This window comes from Bison bison, unplaced genomic scaffold (assembly GCF_000754665.1).
Source record: "Bison bison bison isolate TAMUID 2011002044 unplaced genomic scaffold, Bison_UMD1.0 scf7180017864168, whole genome shotgun sequence".
Lineage (NCBI taxonomy): Eukaryota > Metazoa > Chordata > Mammalia > Artiodactyla > Bovidae > Bison > Bison bison.
The window spans coordinates 3354398-3374208 of record NW_011494740.1 but is presented as its reverse complement, the minus strand read 5'-3'; the positions used below and the strand labels follow the sequence as shown (position 1 = coordinate 3374208).

Below are 19811 nucleotides of genomic sequence, written 5' to 3'. Positions count from 1 at the left end.
GTAAGCGTCTTTTAATTTCATGGCTGCAGTCACCATCTGCAGTGATTTTGGAGCCCCAAAAACTAAAGTCTGAAACTGTTTCCACTGTTTCCCCATCTATTTCCCATGAAGTGATGGGACCAGATGCCATGATCTTCGTTTTCTGAATGTTGAGCTTTAGGCCAACTTTTTCACTCTCCTCTTTCATTTTCATCAAGAGGCTTTTTAGTTCCTCTTTACTTTCTGCCATAAGGGTAGTGTCATCTGCCTGTCTGAGGTTATTGATATTTCTCCTGGCAATCTTGATTCCAGCTTGTGCTTCATCCAGCCCAGCCTTTCTCATGATGTACTCTGCATAGAAGTTAAATAAGCAGGGTGACAATATACAGCCTTGACATACTCCTTTTCCTATCTGAAACCAGTCTGTTGTTCCATGTCCAGTTCTAACTGTTGCTTCCTGACCTGCATATAGGTTTCTCAAGAGGCAGGTCAGGTGGTCTGGTATTCCCATCTCTTGCAGAATTTTCCACAGTTTATTGTGATCCACACAGTCAAAGGCTTTGGCACAGTCAATAAAGCAGAAATAGATGTTTTTCTGGAACTCTCTTGTTTTTTTCTGTGATCCAGTGGATGTTTGCAATTTGATCTCTGGTTCCTCTGCCTTTTCTAAAACCAGCTTGAACATCTGGAAGTTCACGGTTCACGTATTGCTGAAGCCTGGCTTGGAGAATTTTGAGCATTACTTTACTAGTGTATGAGATGAGTGCAATTGTGTGGTAGTTTGAGCATTCTTTGGCATTGCCCTTTTTTGGGTTTGGAATGAAAACGGACCTTTTCCAGTCCTGTGGCCACTGCTGAGTTTTCCAAATTTGCTGGCATATTGAGTGCAGCACTTTCACAGCATCATCTTTTAGGATTTGAAATAGCTCCACTGGAATTCCATCACCTCCACTAGCTTTGTTCATAGTGATGCTTTGTAAGGCCCACTTGACTTCACATTCCAGGATGTCTGGCTCTAGGTGAGAGATCACACCATCGTGATTATCTGGGTCATGAAGAACTTTTTTGTACAGTTCTTCTGTGTATTCTTGCCATGTTGTTGCAAATGCTATTATTTCATTCTTTTTTATGGCTGAGTAATATTCCATTGTATATATGACCACATCTTCTTTATTGATTCCTCTGTTGGTGGACGTTTAAGTTACTTCTACCTACTAGCTTTTGTAAATAATGTTGCAGTGAACATTGGGATGCATGTATCTTTTCAAAGTATGGTTTTCTTCAGTTGTATGCCCAGGAGTGGGATTGCTGGATCATACGGTAGCTCTAGTTTTAGTTTTTTAAGGAACCTCCATACTGTTCTTCCTAGTGGGCTATATCAGTTTGCATTCCCACCAGCAGTGTTGGAGGGTTCCTTTCTCTTCACACCGTCTTCAGCATTTACCATTTGTAGATTTTTAAAAATAATTTTATCTATTTATTTTTGGCTTCAGTGAGTCTTTTTTGCTGCATTCAGGCTTTCTCTGGATGCTCTGAGCAAGGGCTAGTCTGTAGTTGCAGTGCGCAGGCTTCTCATTGTGGTGGCTTCTCTTGTTGGGGAGCGTAGGTTCTAGGATGTGTGGGCTTCAGTCGTTGTGGCTTGCAGGCTCCAGAGCTAAGGCTCAGTGGTTCTGGCACATCGGCTTAGTTTCCCCACGGCATGTAGGATCTTCCCAGAGCAGGGATCAAAGTGGTGTCCCCTGCATTGCAAGGTGAATTCTTAATCACTGGACCACCAGGGAAGCCCTTTTGCTTTACTCTTACTGAAACCATTTTATGGTGTTACTGATTGTAGTTGATACAGTGCTTATTATGCATGCTGAGTCACTTCAGTCATGTCTGACTCTTTGCAACCCTATGGATTATAGCCCACCAGGCTCCTCTGTCTGTGGGATTTTCTGGGCAGGAATACTGGAGTGGGTTGCCATGCCCTCCTTTAGGGGATCTTGCAGACCCAGGGGTTGAGCCCACGTCTCTTATGTCTCCTGCATTGACAGGCCGGTTCTTTACCACTCGCACCACCTGGGAAGCCCGATGCTTATTATATTGGAAGCCCAGTGCTTATTTTATGTTATATAATAAGCTGAACTTGATGCTTAACCGTCATTTATAATGTGAAAGTAAAATTATTTAAGTTCTAAACAGGTGATTTCAAGCTTGTGGCTACAACCCATCCATTCATTTGTTTATTCGGTGTATTGTAAACCATTCACTTTGGAATATAAAGGTGACTAAGTCAGAGTACACTCTCTTAGTCCTTTCACAGTCTGGTGAAGAAGACAAACATGTAGATAAATAATTGTATTACACATATCATGCTATCTTATAAACTACCAAGTACTAATACCCAGAGAAAGGAAAGCCCCAGTATGGGAGTGACGATTGTGTGGATAAGAATAATTTTTTGCAGAATCTGAGGTGTTTAATAGGGGAGAAATAGAGAGAAGAGCATTCTAGGTTAAAGGAGCAGTACATACAGAGATCTAGAGATGTATGCCTGAAGAAGGTTGAGTAAACTCAGTGTGGTTAAGGTGTAGAGTTTGTGATGTGTGAGTGACATCAAAGAGCCAGATTGTTAAGAGTTACATCTGTAAGTAATGGGCACCATTGTAGTTTAAGATTGTAGCCATAATTAGATTTGTGTAGTAGAGAACTCAGGGGGTAGTGTTTGAGAGATTAGAAGAGGAAGAAACTGCAAGTAAGAGTAGTTAAGTAGTTATTGTGATACCTCATTTATCTACTTTTATACTGAGTGAAAGAGGCTTTTTATAAAATCATATTTAACTGCTGCCGCTGCTGTTAAGTCTCTTCAGACGTGTCCGACTCTCTGCGACCCCATAGACGGCAGCCCACCAGGGTCCCCTGTCCGTGGGATTCTCCAGGCAAGAACACTGGAGTGGGTTGCCATTGCCTTCTCCATATATTTAACTACCTCTAAATTAAGCACTGAACTTAAAACTCCTTGAAAGTAATAGCAAAATATTAATGCAAGTAATGTAGTGGTTCTGTTAGCTCATTCAGCTCTTACTTATATTTCAATTAAACTAATTATTTTGTCATTTTGGTTTCAGATAACGAAGATATTAAATGCAAAACCAGAGGATGTTCATGTTCAGTCACCACTGTCCAAACTCAGAAGCTCAGAACACTGGGATGTTTCTTTGCAGGGGGTAAATAAAAACTCTCTTCTTGGGTTTTAAAATATTTTAATAAAGCTTAATTTTTATTTTCATATATTTTTTTAAAATTTTCTTGTATTACATAATTGCAGGTTTTAATTTATTTCTGGCATATGTTGAAATATCATGCTTTTAGGTTAGGGTCATTTTTCAGTTTAAATCTAAGAATAGTGTATTGTGAATGGTTGTTTTTTTCATGGAATTTAAATCTCATTATTATATATTGTATTTTAAATTTATGATAATATTAAGCTTATTAAAGGAGAAGGAAATGGCAACCCACTCCAGTATTCTTGCCTGGAGAATACCATGCACAGAGGAGCTTCTGGAGGGTACAGTCCATTGGGTTGCAAAGAGTCAGACATGACTGAGCAACTAACGCTAACGCTAATAAAATCCCTTGCTTTTTTTGTTTTGTAAATTTAAAGAGGGTATATTGTAAAAAGTGACACAGTTATTTTAAAAGACAGCCTGATTATAAATCTGCACCAATTTTATCACTTTTAAGTAATACTATAGAGTTCTCATAAATAAGGCTTAAGATAGCACTTTATATGTTTTTTCTTTTCTTGACTGGCACTACTCATGGTCGGTGTTTTAAAAATGGAATTTTTTCTCAGATTTTCCAGTTCTCTGTTTGAGAATATACATATTGGTCTGCTAGTTTTATTGGTTTACATTTCTAACATAATGAAATACCACAGGTTGGTGGCTTAAACAACAGAAAGTTATTTTCTCACAGATCTGGAGGCTGGAAGTCCAAGGACAAGGTGCGGGCAGGGTTGTTTTCTCTAAGGCCTCTTTCCTTGGCTTACAGATGGCCACCTTCTTGCTGTGTTCTCATATGGCCTCTTTTCTGTGCACACACATCCCTGGAGTTTCTTCCTCTTCCTATAAGGACACTAGTCTTATAAATTATGTTCCCACCCTTTTGACCCCATTTAAACATAAACTCCCTGTGTAAAGGCCCTATCTTCACGTACATACATGTTAAAGGTTAGGACGTCAACATGCGAATTTTGAAGGGGACAGTTCAGCTCATAATGGTAGTATTTTAGGATAACAGACTTTAAGTCACCTTGAATATATGTACTTTTATGTTATAGACAGGAAAAATTAACCATTTATTAAAACTTGTTCTCAGAGGAAAGATTAGCTGTTAGTATTAGTTGCTTTAACATTATTTATTTATTTTTTTGTTTATTTTGACTGTGCTTCATGGCTTGTGGGATCTTGGTTCCCTGACCAGGAGTTGAACCCATTGAAAAGTACAGTTTTCTAGCCACTGGACCACCAAGGAATTCCCTAATGTTATTTAAAAATTTAGTTATTAAATAATAACATTTGTTTTTTATACAGGGTATAGACAAGGAAAATAATAAATGGGACTATTTCCTGAATGCAGTCACTACTGACAGTTTTTTTTTTTTTTCCATTCCTTTCAAGAAGAAAAAAGCATGCTGCCCATGTATGACTGTATATTTTTTGATCATTGCTGAAGAGGGATCATGAAATACATTTTGTTCTGTGTTCTGCCATTTTTAGTTAGTAATATTTTAATATTTTTTTCTATTTTAACACATTTAGATGTACCTCTTTTACTTATTTTTTATTGGCTTTACAATACTCCCCAAATATACTATATCCGATAATTTAGTCACTTAGTGCACTGATATTAGACAGTTTGGTTGTTTCTAGAGTTTTACTAATAGAAATAGTATTGCAGCAACCTTTATTTTTCATAAGCAGGGAACCATTTTTGAGTGGGATTACTAGGTGTAAGGAAGTTTGTATATTAAATTTTTATAAATACTGAAAAATTATCTTAGAAAATTTGTACCAATATGTATTGCCACCATGAGAGATCCCATATTTCTACCAATTTACTAGTTAGTACTGAATGTTATCATGTAGTGAAATTGTTGCTAACAGAAGAAAAAAATACATTATTTTAGGAATATTTTATCTATATTTGCATATTTTATTTTATGCTTTGGAATACTGGATGGAGTAAAAATATATCATTTTAAATACACACAGTCTAAGTAAATGGATATGATTTGAATTTGTTTTCTTAAGAAGTGTCTTACTAAATGCGTGTCTTCCTCTACCCTTGGGTCATATAATCTGTCTTTAGTTTTTGGCCTTCAAGAGGCAGACATGGATCACCAGAGAGCTCTTTAGATATTAGGTCTCTATGTTATACAATCTGCTCTCTTCTCTTCCTTAACTCCTCTTTGTTTCAGCAGGTTTCTTTTCCTTAGAAGTAACAACGTATTTTCTCTTGTTCTCTCTGACCCACTAAGTGAAACAGGACCTCCTCAGCCTCCTCAGAGACAAATTTTCTTTTCTTATGACTAGTTTCCTACACTAGTTGGATGTCTTCTTTAGGATAGTGATACTTAACTTCTGGGAAATCTACATCCTATTTGAGATTTGAAGTGGCAAATGTGTCAGCACTACCTTGGTCCCTTGTTGCTTTAGACGTAACAGTATTTGTTAAATGTGCTTCATAGTTTGTAGACTTTGAGGTGGTACCAAAATCTTGCTTCATGTTTTCTCCCACACATCACCGTAGCTTTCAATGAAAGAAAAAGGGATAAATGCCAGTTTCCATAATCTTTAGCAGAATTTTAACTTGTTTATTAGTGTGGTTTTTTTTTTACTGAGATATATAAAACAGATCTTAGGTATATAATTGGATGAGCTTTGACTAATGTAACATATACAACCAATATCTCAGTGAAATAGAGCATTGTCATAAGCCTTGAAAGTTCAGTTTGCCCTTACCCTTGTATCTTTTCTTTGCCTGTTGTCTCTATTCCCACCCTGTTCTGGACAACCAATTTTTTAATTTCTATATTTGTAAGATACTTTTGCCTATTTTTTTCAGTGTATACTCTTTTGTGTTGCCTTCTTTTGCTTAGTAAAATGTTGTTGAAGCTCATTTTTGTTTTTTACCTATTAGTAGTTTGTTCCTTTTTATTGCTGAGCAATATTCTATTATATGAGTATAATGCAATTCATTTATCTAATTCTTCTGTTGGTGAACTTTGGGACTTTTAATTTGTTTTGCCCTGATGAACAATGGTGGTAAAATATTTTCATATTTTTTTTTATTAGAGTGTACTTGCTTTACAATGTTGTGTTAGTTTCTCCTGTACAGAAAAGTGAATCAGCTCTATGTGTACATTTGTTGTTCAGTCGCTAAGTCATTTTTTTTTTTTTTATGTGACTTGAACAGGTGCTAAGTCACGTCCTACTTTTTTGCAACTCCATGAACTGTATATATAGCCCACTAGGCTCCTCTGTCCCTGGGATTTCCCAGGCAGAATACTGGAGTGGGTGGCCATTTCTTTCTCCAGGGGATCTTCCTGACCCAGGGATTGAACTCAAATCTCCTGCATTGGGAGGCAGATTCTTTACCACTGAGTCAGCAGGGAAGCCCATATTTATATATACATCTCCTGTTTTTTGGATTTCCTTCCCATTTAGGTCACCATGGAACACTGAGTAGAGTTCTCTGTGGTCTACAGTTGTTTCTCATTAATTATCTAATTTATACATAGTAGTGAAAATATTTTCATATGTTGATAAGCTGTTGTGTATCTTCTTTTTTGTTATGTGTCCAAATATTTTGCCCCTTTAAATATGTATTTTATATTTATTCTCAAATATATTTGACAGTGAATTTATATATAATTAAATTAATCCATTTTAAGTGATCTCTGAATTTTGACAAATGTATACATTTTTGCAACCACCAATGTAATAAAAGTGTATGTGTATTTGTATTTATTTATCAGTTTTTTCATGATGTAAAGTTCTATGAGCCACAGGATCTTTATGGACTCATAGGACTGTCATCACAGTGAAGATACTGTATGGTTCCATCACTCCAAAAAATTCCCTGGTGCTGTCCTCTTTGTAGATTCTTCTTATCCTCATCTATAATCTATGCTAACATTGTTTTCTCTCCTTGTACTTCTACATTTTCCAGAGTGTCACATGAGTGTAATCATGGAGCATGTAATGTTTTAATGTTTTGAGTGTTTTTTTCACTCAGTTTAGTGCCAGTGAGATTCATCCTTGTTGTTGATGAATAACAAACTATATCAATACTTTGTTTCAGTTCAGTTCAGTTCGGTTCGTGTCCGACTCTTTGCAACCCCATGAATTGCAGCACGCCAGGCCTCCCTGTCTATCACCAGCTCCCAGAGTTCACTCAAACTCATGTCCATTGAGTCGGTGATGCCATCCAGCCATCTCATCCTCTGTCGTCCCCTTCTCCCCCTGCCCCCAATCCCTCCCAGCATCAGGGTCTTTTCCAGTGAGTCAACTCTTTGCATGAGGTGGCCAGAGTATTGGAGTTTCAGCTTTAGCATCAGTCCTTACAATGAACACCCAGGACTGATCTCCTTTACAATGGACTGGCTGTATCTCCTTGCAGTCCAAGGGATTCTCAACAGTTTTCACCACCACAGTTCAAAAGCATCAATTCTTCGGCGCTCAACTTTCTTCACAGTCCAACTCTCACATCCATACATGACCACTGGAAAAACCATAGCCTTGACTAGACAGACTTTTGTTGGCAAAGTAATGTCTCTGCTTTTTAATATGCTGTCTGCTGCTGCTGTTGCTGCTAAGTCGCTTCAGTCGTGTCTGACTCTATGCGACCCCATAAACAGCAGCCCACCAGGCTCCCCTGTCCCTGGGATTCTCCAGGCAAGAACACTGGAGTGGCTTGCCATTTCCTTCTCCAGTGCATGAAAGTGAAAAGTGAACGTGAAGTCGCTCAGTTGTGTCCGACCCTCAGCGACCCCATGGACTGCAGCCTACCAGGCTCCTCCACCCATGGGATTTTCCAGGCAAGAGTACTGGAGTGGTTGCCATTGCCTTCTCCGAATATGGTGTCTAGGTTGGTCATAACTTTCCTTCCAAGGAATAAGTGTCTTTTAATTTCATGGCTGCAGTCACCATCTGCAGTGATTTTGTTTATCCATTCCCAAATGAACCATTGAAGGACATAAGGGTTGTTTCCAGTTTTTGGCAATTAAGAACACAGGTTTTTTGTGAGCAGAAGTTTTAATCTCTCTAGGATAAATACCTTGAAGTGGGATTCCTGAGTCATGTGGTAAGTATATACCTAACTGCCAAACTGATTTCCAGAATACCATTTTACATTTCCACCAGTAATGTGTGGCGACTTCTGGTACCAGCACTTGCTACTGTCAGTTTACTTAATTTTTTTTAATTAACAGAGTTTATTTTTTAGAGTAGTCTTAGGTTTACCAAAAAATTGAAGGGATAGTACAAACAGTACTTGTGTACTTACACTACTCTCCCCTACCCTCACACATAGTTTCCTTATCATTAACATCTTGCATTAATGTGGTACATTTGGTGAGCCAAATATGATATATTTTTTGATATTGAGATATAATTACCATGTAACATTGTGTTAGTTTTAGGTATATAACATAATTTGGGAAGGAAATAGCAACCCACCCCAATATTCTTATCTAGAGAATTCCAGGGACAGAGGGGTCTGGCAGTCTACAGTCATAGAGTCACAAAAAGTCAGACATGACTGATCAAGTATCCACACATATAATATTTATCTATTTAAAAGTATTTTTCAATTTTAATTAAAATTAAAAAAAAATTTTTTTCATATACATACTTTATTTTAAGAAAAAATCTTGAAGAAAAGTTTGCTGTATGGCTTTCGCAGCTGGTGAATTTAACTACATTTCTTTTTTCTTAGTTTATTTTTAATTGGAGGATAATTGCTTTACAACATTGTATTGGTTTCTGCCATACAACATCATGGATCATCCATAAGTATGTATGTCCCTTCCCTCTTGAACCTCCCTCCTACCCCCAAGCCCATTCTACCCCTCTTGGTTGTTATAGAGTACTGGGTTGAGCATTCTGTGTTATGCAGCTTCTTCCCACCAGCTTTCTGTTTTACATATGGTAACGTATACGTTTCAATGGTACTCTCTCAGTTCGACCACCCTCTCCTCACTCCTTTGTGTCTGGAAGTCCGTTTTCTATGTCTGCATCTCTATTCCTGCCTTGCAGGTAGGTTCATCAGTACCATTTTTCTCTGTTCCTTACATATGTTAATATATGTACTTGTTTTGCTGACTTATTTCATTCTGTATAACAGGCTCTAGGTTCATTTATCTCAGTTCAACTGACTCAAATTTTGTTCCTTTTTATAGCTGAGTAATATTTCATTGTATGTATGTACCACAACTTGTGATTTATTTGTTTTTGGGATCAAGCCATTCTATCCAAGGGCTTCAGGAGAGCGTCAAAAATCTAGGAAGGGGCTTCCCTGTTGGTCTTGTGGTTAAGAATCCGGCTTGCAATGCAGTTTGATCCTTGGTCCAGGAAGATCCCGCATGGCTCAGGGCAGCGAAGCCCATGCGCCACAATCACTAAGCTCAAGTGCAGCAGCTACTGAAGGCCACTCACCTAAAGCCCAAGCTCCACAAGAGGATCCACCACAATGAAAAGCCCATGTACTGCAGCTAGAGAGTGGCCCCCCACTCTCTGCAAGTAGAGAAAGCCTGCATGCAGTAATGAAGACCTAGTGCAGCTGAAAAAAAAAAAAACAACCTAGGAGGACCATGAGATCTGACATTCTTTTCCTGGCTGGAATCTCCCCAGCTTCACTGTCGCTGAAAGCTGTAATGATTGATACATATTTAAATTGCAAAATTATTGCCACAGTAAATTTAGTTAACATTCATCACCATACATATTAATAGTTACAATTTTTTTTTCCCCATGATGATACTTTTAAGATCTACTCTGTTCAGTTCAATTCAGTTCAGTCACTCAGTCTTGTCCAACTCTTTGCTATACCCATGGACTGCAGCACACCAGGCTTCCCTGTCCATCACCAATTCCCAGAGCTTCCTCAAACTCATGTCCATTGAGTTGGTGATGCCATCCAACCATCTCATAACTCTTTTAGCGACTTTCAAATATACAGTACAGCTTTGTTCACTAAGTCAACATGCTGTACATTATATCCCCAGGACTTACTTATAACTGGAAATTTGTACTTTTTGACCATCTTCACCCATTTTCCCCAACTGTCAACCTCTGCATCTGGCAACCACAAATCTGTTCTCTGTACTGATGAGTTAAAAAAAAATTCTGCATCTAAGTGAGATCATATGGTATTTTTTCTCTGACTTATTTCACTTAATATAATGCCCTGAAAGTGCACCCATGCTATTGCAAATGGCAAGATTTCCTTCTTTTTTATGGTTGAATAATATTCCATGTGTCTGTGTGTTTATGTATATAACATGTTTTGTTTATCCATTCATCCACTGATGGACACTTAGATTGTTTACACCTCTTGGCTATTGTAAATAATTAATGCAGTGAACAAGGGTTGTCGATAATTTTTTCAGTTAGTGATTTGTTTCCTAAGGATAAATACTCAGAAGTTGAAGTGGAATTGCTAGATCATATGGTGATTTTTATAATTTTTTTTGAGGAACCTCTGTACTGTTTTCCATAGTGTCTCTGCCAATTTACATTCCTGCCAGCAGTACACAAGAGTTTCCTTTTCTGCTTATCCTTGCCAACTCTTTATGTCTTGTCTTTTTGATAAGAGCCATTCTACCAGGTGTGAGGTGATGGCTCACTGTGGTTTTGATTTGCATTTCCTTGATGTTTAGTGATATTAAGCACCTTTTCACATACCTGTTGGCCATATGTGTGTCTCTTTTGGGAAAATGTCTGTTCAAATCCTCTGCTCATTGTAAAATTATATGTTTTTGCTATAGAATTGTATGAGTTCTTTGTATATTTTAGATATTAACCTCTTATCAGATATGTGTTTCACAGATAATTTTTCCAGTTCTATAGGTTACTTTTTCATGTTGTTGATGGTTTTCTTTCCTGTGCAGACATTTTTTTAGTTTGATGTAGTCTGTTTTCTATTTCTGTGTACAAGCTATTTTCTATCTTTATGTACTCTAGATACTTCGTATAACTAGAATCATAGAGTATTTGTCTTTTTGTTACTGGCTTATTTCACTTAGCCTAATGTCATCGCTTTGGGAAAAGCCCTCTTCCTCCTGTGTTTCTCCTTTATTCTCAGATTACTATCATTTTCACAACACTTCTCCCAGCACGTGTGTGTGGGTTTTCCCCCACCGAACAGTCCTCTGGGACATGACCTGGGAGTCCTGCAGTTTATCTCAATTCTGACACTACCTGGAGATAGTTTTAGATCCCACAGGTTATGGGCTCAGTCTCAACACTGCTTCCACTCCACTTCAGATGCCAGTCACAAGTCCAGGTTGTCATCTGTGCTTCTGACCAGCTGGATATACATCTGAGGTTCCCATGACTTCCTCCTCAGGTTGGATTAATTTATGCTAGAACAGTTTACAGAACTCAAGGAAACACATGTGTACATATTCCAGCTTATTAAAGGACATGATAAAGAATATAGATGAGCAGCCAAATGAAGAGATGCATAGGGCAAGGTCTGGTGGGTCCCGAGTTGCAGGAGTTTCTTCTCTGTGGAGGCGGGATTGTCGCCTTCCTGGTATGTGGATGGGTTTCACCAGCCTGAAAGCTCTTCAAACCTCATACTGTTGGGATTGTAATGGAGACTTCCTCACATAGGCATGACCGATAATTAACTCTGTTTCCAGCTTCTCTCCCATCTCCAGGGAATGGGAGGCAAAGATGAGAATTCTAAGCTCATAATACTGACTTGGTCTTTCTGGTGACTAGCCCTTATCCAGAAGCTCACCTAGAGTCACTTCATTAGTACAAAAGACACTCCTGTCACCTAGGAAATTAACCAGGGTTTTAGAAGCCTTGTGACAGGAATTGGGGTTAAAACCAATATTATAGCAAATGATGCTCTTATTACCAAGAAAATTATAAGGATTTTAGGAGTTCTGTGTCAGGAACTGTGGGCAGAGACCAATATGAGTATTTTTTATTATCTCACAGAGTTCATCCATGTTGTAATGTATATCAGAATTTCATTTTTTTTTAAGGGTAAGTAATATTTCCTTACTTACGTATATGCCACATTTTGTTATTATTGATATTATTATTGATGGGACACTTGAGTTTTTCCACCTTGTGGCTGTGGTGAACAGTGCTGCTTTGAACATGGATATATAGATACCTCTTTGAGGAAGACAGTATTTTTAAAAATTGAATTGTAGTTGATTTACATTGTTGTGTTAGTTTCAAGTGGACAGCAAAGTGATTCAGTTGTACAGATATATACGTATTCTTTTTGATATTCTTTTCCATTATGGCTTGTTACAGGATATGAGTATATTCCCTGTGCTATACAGTAGGACTTTGTTGTTTATTTTATATGTAGTAGTTTGTACTGCTGATCCCAAACTCCTGCTTTTTCCCTCCTCTACCCCCTTTCTCCTTTAGTAACCATAAGTGTTTTCCATGTCCCTGAGTCTGTTTCTGTTCCATAAATAAGTTCATTTGTGTCATATTTTAGATTTCACATGTAAGTGATATCACAAAGTATTTGTCTTTCTCTTTCTGCCTTATTTCACCTAGTATGATAATCACTGGGTGCATCCATGTTGCTGCAGATGTTATTATTTCATTTTTTATGGCCAAGTAATGTTCCATTGTGTGTGTGTGTATGTGTGTGTGTGTGTATAAGAATCTGCCTACCAATGCAGGAGACGCAAGAGATGCAGTTTCCATCCTTGGGTTGCGAAAATCCCCTGGGAAGAAATGGCAACCTACTCTAGTATTCTTGCCTGGGAAATCCCATGGACAGATGAGCCTGGTGGGCTATAGTCCGTGGAGTTGCAAATAGTTGGACGTGACTGAGCACACACACACAACTCTTACCACATAAGGAAACTAATGTAAAGAGAAGATAAATAATTTTTTTGTCTAGACTCACACTGTTGCATATTAACTAAATCAGTTTTAACTGTTGTTTCTAGTTAGATTAAATTTAAACAGTGTTAATAAGATATCTGACTCTTTCATAAAGTTTCTCCATGTAACAGTTCATAGGGAATTAGTTGTAATCCCTTCTGCTGCTGCTAAGTCACTTCAGTGATGTCTGACTCTGTGCAACCCCATAGACGGCAGCCCAACAGGCTCCCCCATCCCTGGGATTCTCCAGGCAAGAACACTGCCATTTCCTTCTCCAATGCATGAAAGTGAAAAGTGAAAGTGAAGTCGCTCAGTCGTGTCCGACTCTTAGCGACCCCATGGACTGCAGCCTACCAGACTCTTCCATCCATGGGATTTTCCAGGCAAGAGTACTGGAGTGGGGTGCCATTGCCTTCTCCGTGTAATCCCTTCTAGTTGTTTATAAATGCAGTTACTTCAGAGTTGCAGATTCTATTTAATTTGACATGTAATTATTTTTATATTTCCTTAAACACATTTACCATCTTTTGGTTATGTAAGCTTTTGAATTTTAAAATGTCAATTTCCTGACTAAAGTTACCTTTATATTTTTAAATGTCTTTCTTCTATTATTTAGTAGGCTTTTGTTTCTCCACCAGCAAAAGATGCCAGGTTTTTTTGTAGATTGCATTTTTACCCCTCTGTGAACCTTTATGAGTTTGGCTGTTTATCTTTAATTTCTAAATAAAAAGAAAATTTAAGTGCCTTATAATTGTTGTGTTCTCTATTATTGAATTCCAAATTCCATTTTTTTTTTTCCTTAGTGGAAAAGGAGCCTAAGAAATAAGGTCCTCTCTCTAGACCATAAAAGTAAAAAAGGTGTACGTGGTCATCCTGTCACTTCTAAGATATCACCAGAAAGGTAAGATACATGTATGTGTGTGACACAGGATGGTCTTTAAGCTATGTAGAGTGTGACCATGAATGATTCATTTAACCTTTTTGGGTCTCAGTTACCACAACTTCTAAAATACAGTGATTGACTTCAGTGGCCTTTATGGTTGCATCTAAGCTCTGACTTTCTGTGATTCTGTCATCTTAACTCCTTGTTTGTGTGTTTGGAACATCTGGCAAGATTTATCTAATAAAGCAAGGGTTATATATAAACTCCTTAAAATGCTGGGTTCATCATTTGTGGTCTGTAGTGAAAAAAACTGCTCCAGTTAGCAACTGCAGTCCTATAGTCATAGTATTAATGAGTAATGGACATGCTGAAATTAGATAGCTGTGGGATTCAAATTACAATTTTTACTAGAAGGAATTCAGAGCTAAATTTTTAGTATTAGATAACAGTAAATGCTTAAAAAGTTGTTATTTTGCAAAAGAGTATATTTTTTAAGAACAGTAAATGAATAAAAAATGATGGTAACAAAGTAAAAATTAAAATTATTGGGAGTTGGCACAAGTTAGATACTAATTGGATTTCTTGAACTTATATCAGAGCTCTTTGTAAGCTATTTAGTCTGAATTCTCACCTTTCAAGTGAACTGCCCTCAGTAAATAAATGTATCAGGGACTCTCTGTCCTTACCAATATTTGCTTTCCCTCGCTCCTTCCCTTCCTTCCTTCCTTTTTTTCTATAGTTGTCCTAGTGGGTATGAAATGATGTTTCATTGTGGTCTTAATAAATGTTTCCTAATGACATCGAGTGTCTTTTTACGTGCCTGTTGGTCATTTGTATATCTGTGGAGAAATGTTTGTTTAGATCCTTTTCCTGTTTAAAAATTGTGTTATCTTTTTATTGTTGAGTTTAAGAGGTGTTTTTTTTTTTTCATCTTCTGGAGACAAGTCCTTATTAGATATATGGCTTGCAAGTATTTTCTGTCACTCAGCTTTTCACTTTATTGATGGTGTCCTTTGAAGCACAAAAGTTTTTTTCACTTTGATGAAATCCCATTTATCTCTTTTTCTTGTGTTTCTGTGCTTTTGTTGTCATATCTAAGAAACTGTTGCTTAATCTGAGGTCATGGTGATTTACTCTTGGGTTTTCTTCTGAGAATTTTTATAGTTCTAGCTCTTAGATTTAGGTCTTTTATCGATTTTGATTTAATTTTAGGTATGGCATGAGATAGGCATCCAAATTTATATCTTTGTTTGTGAATATGCAGTTTTCCCAGCAATAGTTGCTGAAGAGGTACCAGTTTTTCTTGGCTACCTTTGTTGAAAATCAGTTAACGTTAATATATGGGTTTATTTCTGGATTTGAGATTCTAGTCCATTGATCTATATGTCTGTTTTTACCTCAGTACCACTGTGTACTGCACACTGTATTGTAACTTTGTGGTAAGTTTTGAAATCGGAAAATGTGAGTCTTCCAACTTTATAGTAGTTTCAAGATTTAAAACAATTTTTAAAAAAAACCTTTTTTTGGCTTTACCACGTGACATGTGGGATCTTGGTTCCCTGACCAGGGATCAAACCTATGCTCCCTGCAGAGGACGTATGAAGACTTAACCATTGCCAGTGAAGTCCCTTTTCAAAATTGTTTTGGTTGTTCTGGGCTTTTTGCATTTTTAGCTGAATTTTATTTTTTAAAAATATTTATTTATTTTATTTTGGGGCTGTGATGGGTCTTTGTTGCTGTGATGGGTCTTTGGGCTATCTCTAGTTGTGGAAAGTGGGACTACTCTTCATTGCTGTGCATGGATTTCTCATCGCAGTGGCTTCTCTTGTTGTAGAGCACAGGCTCTAGACACATGGGCTCAATAGTTGCAGCTTGTGGGCTCTAGAGCCCTGGCTCAGAAGTTGTGATGCATAGGCTTAGCTGCTCCTCGGCATGTGGGATCTTCCCAGACCAGGGATCAAACCAATGTCCTTTGCATCGCAAGATGGATTCTTAACCACTGGACCACCAGGGGAGGAGCTAAGGAGCTGAATTTTACAATCAAGTTGTCATTTTTAGCAAAACAGCCAATGATTTTGATGGAGGACATGTTGAAAATCTGCAGACCAACTTGGGAAGTATTGCCATCTTAACAAATTAAGTCTTGTGGCTCATGAATATATTTTTCCATCTATTTAGATCTTATTCAATTTCTTTCAACAATATTTTATAACTTTCAGTGTGTCTTGGACATTTATTGTTGAACTTATTCCCAAGTATTTTCTTCTTTTGATGCTCTTATGAATGGAAATGTTTTCTTAAATTTATTTTCAGATGTTTCATTACTAGTGTATAGAAATCCCATTGCTTTATATATATTAGCCCAGATTTATATACTGTGACCCTGTTTGTCTTATTAGTTCTAGAAGTTTTTAGTAGATTGCTTGGGATATATATACAAGATCATGTCACTTGCAGATAAATATGACTTTACTTCTTCCTTTTCAGCTGTAGGCCTTTAATTTTTTCCCCCTTGCCTGATTGTCCTAGTTAGAATATACAACGTATAATGGAAGAGTCAGACACGACTGAGCAACTGAACTGAATGGAAGTGGTGAGAGTAGAAATCTTTGCTTTGTCCCAGTCTCAGAGGGAAATCGTTTAGTATTTCACCATTAAGTATGATGTTAGCTATAGGTTTTTTATAGATTCCCTGCTATGGTTTAAATGTCTGTATATTCCAGCAATCCGTATACTGATATCCTAATACCCAATGTGATGATATTTGGAGGTGGGGCCTTTGAGGGAGTGCTTCAGATATGAGGGTAGAGCCCTCATGAATGGGATTAGTGCTCTTTTTATAAAAGAGACTTCTCAGAGTTTCCTGGTGCCCTCTACCACATGAGGACACTTTGAGGAGTCTGCAGTCTACAGCCCAGAGGAGGGCTTTCACCCGAGAGCTGACCGTGTTGACTGGCACCCTAATCTTGGACTTCACAGCCTCCAGAACTGTGAGAAATAAATGTTTGCTATTTGTAAGCTGCTGAGTCTGTGATGTATTGTTGTAGCTTAAATAGACTCAGACATGCCCTTTTTTGTGTTGAGGAAGTTCCTTTGTGTTCTTAATTTGTTGGAGGCTTTTTGTGATGAATGTGTGTTGATTTTGTCAAATGTTTTTCCTGCATTTATATCATATAATTTGTATCCTTTATTAATATAATATATTACATAAATTGATTTTTAGATCTTAAACCAACTTTCTATTCCTGGGATAAATCCCACTTTATCTTGATTTATGATCCCATTTATTTGTTACTGGTTTCAGTTTGCTAGGATTTTTATTGAGGATATCTATGTATGTATTCAGAAGGGAAAATAATCTACTGTTTTCTAATGTTGTCTCTGTCTGGCCTTGGAGTGAGACTAATAATGGCCTTTAAGATGAGCTGAAAAGTATTCTGTCTTACTTTGTTTTCCAGAAGAGTTTCTGAAGGATTGTGATTAATTCTTAAGTGTTTGATAAAATTCACCAGTGAAGCCATTTGGTTATTGGTGGTGAATGTGCTTGCATGCATATGTGTGTGTATCTGTGAAGCTTTCAAATTACACAAATACAGATTTTTGCTTGTTATAAGTCTTTTGAAATTTTCTACTTTTTAAAAATGAGTCAGTTTTGGCAGCTTCTGTTTTTCTAGGAATTTGTGTATTTTAAGTTATCTAATTTGTTGGCATACATTTGTTCATAGTATTCTATCACTGTTTAAAATTTCTGCAATATTGCTGGTGATGACTGTTCTTTCATTCCTGATTTTAATAATTTGAGTGTTTTTTGTTTTTTGGTTCAGTCTACCTGGATAATTGTAGATTTTCTTGATCTTTTCGAAGTACCAAGTTTTGGTCTTATCAGTTTTCTCTGCAGGTTTTCTATATTTAATTTCATTTATTTCCACTATAATCTTATTTTCTTCTTGATTTGGACATAGTTTGTGCTTTTTTTATAATTTCTTAAGATATATAGTTAGGTTATTGATTTGAGATCTGATATCTGTCTTCTTTTCTAATATAGGTGTTTAGTTTTAAATTTTATTCTGAGCACTCTATTAGGTGCACCTCATAAGTTTTGGTGTTTTGTGATTTTCTTTTTTTAAGCAAAAGTATTTTCTAGTTTCTGGTATGATTAATTCACTTGCTTTGAAAGTGTGTATTGTTTAATTTCTATGTATTTTTAAATTTCAAAGATATTCTTTTATTGATATAATTGACATATAACATTATATTAGTTTCAGGTATGCAACATAATGATTCTACACTTGTATATATTGTGAGGTGATCACCACAATAAGTATAGTTGACATCTATCACTGACAGTCACAATTTTTTTGTGATGACAAGTTTTAAGTTTTATATTTTAGCAGCTTTCAAATATACATTATAGTATTATTAACCATAGTCACAATGCTGTACATTACATTCTGAGGACTTTTCTGTTGTTGTTAATTGAATTCCATTGTAATCTGAGAATGTTTTATATGATTTCACTTCCTGTAAATCTACTGAGGTTTGTTTGTGGCCTGGCATATGGTCTTTCTTGGAGAATGTTCCATGTGTTTGAGAAGAATGTGCATTTTCTTTCTATTTATTAGAGTGCCTCTAGATGTCTTTTAGATTGAGTTGGTTGATAGTGTTATTCAAGCCTCTGTGAATTTTTTTGTCCCATTGTTCTATCAAGACGGGGGTTTTAAATGTTGAGCTATTATTATTGAATTGTTAATTTCTCCTTTCTGTTAGTTTTTGCTTAATGAGTTTGTCGTCTTATTATTATATATGTATTTTATAGTTGGGCTTCCCAGGTGGCACTAGTGGTAAAGAACCTACTTGCAAATGCAGGAGACAGGAGACATAGGTTTGATCCCTGGGTGAGGAACATCCCCTGGAGGAGGGCATGGCAACCCACTCCAGTTTTCTGGCCTGGAGAATCCCTGTGGACAGAGAAGCCTGGTGGGCTGCAGTCCTTAGGGTTGCAAAGAGTCGGACACCACTAGAGTGACTGAGCACGCATGCATGTTTATAGTCAGTGTATCCCACTGATGAATTAACCCTTTTGTCAATGAATTATTCCTCATTGTTTCTACACACACTTGATGTTATTTTTTTCTTTAAAGTTTATTTTGTCTAATACTGGTATAGCCACTCTACCTGTCATAAGGTTGCTGTTTGCATGGTATACTTTTTCCATCATGTTACTTTGAACCTATTTATTTCTTTGAGTCCAAAGTGTGTCTCTATTCGAGGCATACAGTTGGATCTTATCTTAGTCTTTTTCGACTACCGTAACAAAATACTATAAGAGTAGGTGGCTTATAAACAGAAACATTTATTTCTCATGATTCTGGAGCCTGAGAAGCCCAGGATCATAGTACCTCCAGATTCAGTATCTGATGAAGGCTTCCTGGTTCACGGATGGACATCTTTTTGCTGTGTCCTCAAAGAGTGGAAGGAGCCTTCTCTTGAACTTTTTTTTTATGAGCACTAATCCCATATATGAGGGCTTTACCCTCATGCTCCTCCCAAAGTCCCCACTTCCTAATACCATCACTTTTGGGGGTTAGAATTTAAAAATATGAATTTTGAGTGGAGACATACATTCAGAGTGCTTCCTAGGTGGAGCTACTGGTAAAGAACCAGCCTGCCGATGCAGGAGACGTTAAGAGACTCGGGTTTGATCCCTGGGGCGGGAAAGTCCCCTGGAGAAGGGCATGACAACCCACTCCAGTATTCTGGCCTGGAGAATCCCATGGACAAAGGAGCCTGGTGGGCTACAGTCCATAAGG

General features: G+C 37.2%; 1 protein-coding gene across 7 annotated transcripts in view; it reads left to right on the top strand.

Annotated features, from left to right (window-relative positions):
• Positions 1-19811, top strand: part of SENP7 (SUMO1/sentrin specific peptidase 7) — a 190787-nt gene that overhangs the window by 67964 nt on the left and 103012 nt on the right. For all 7 annotated transcript variants that reach the window (XM_010841983.1, XM_010841988.1, XM_010841987.1 and 4 more), the window contains exons 4-5: positions 3090-3188; positions 13922-14019. In XM_010841983.1, the coding sequence (XP_010840285.1) occupies positions 3090-3188; positions 13922-14019 (197 nt within the window). The remainder of the gene's footprint in view (positions 1-3089; positions 3189-13921; positions 14020-19811) is intronic.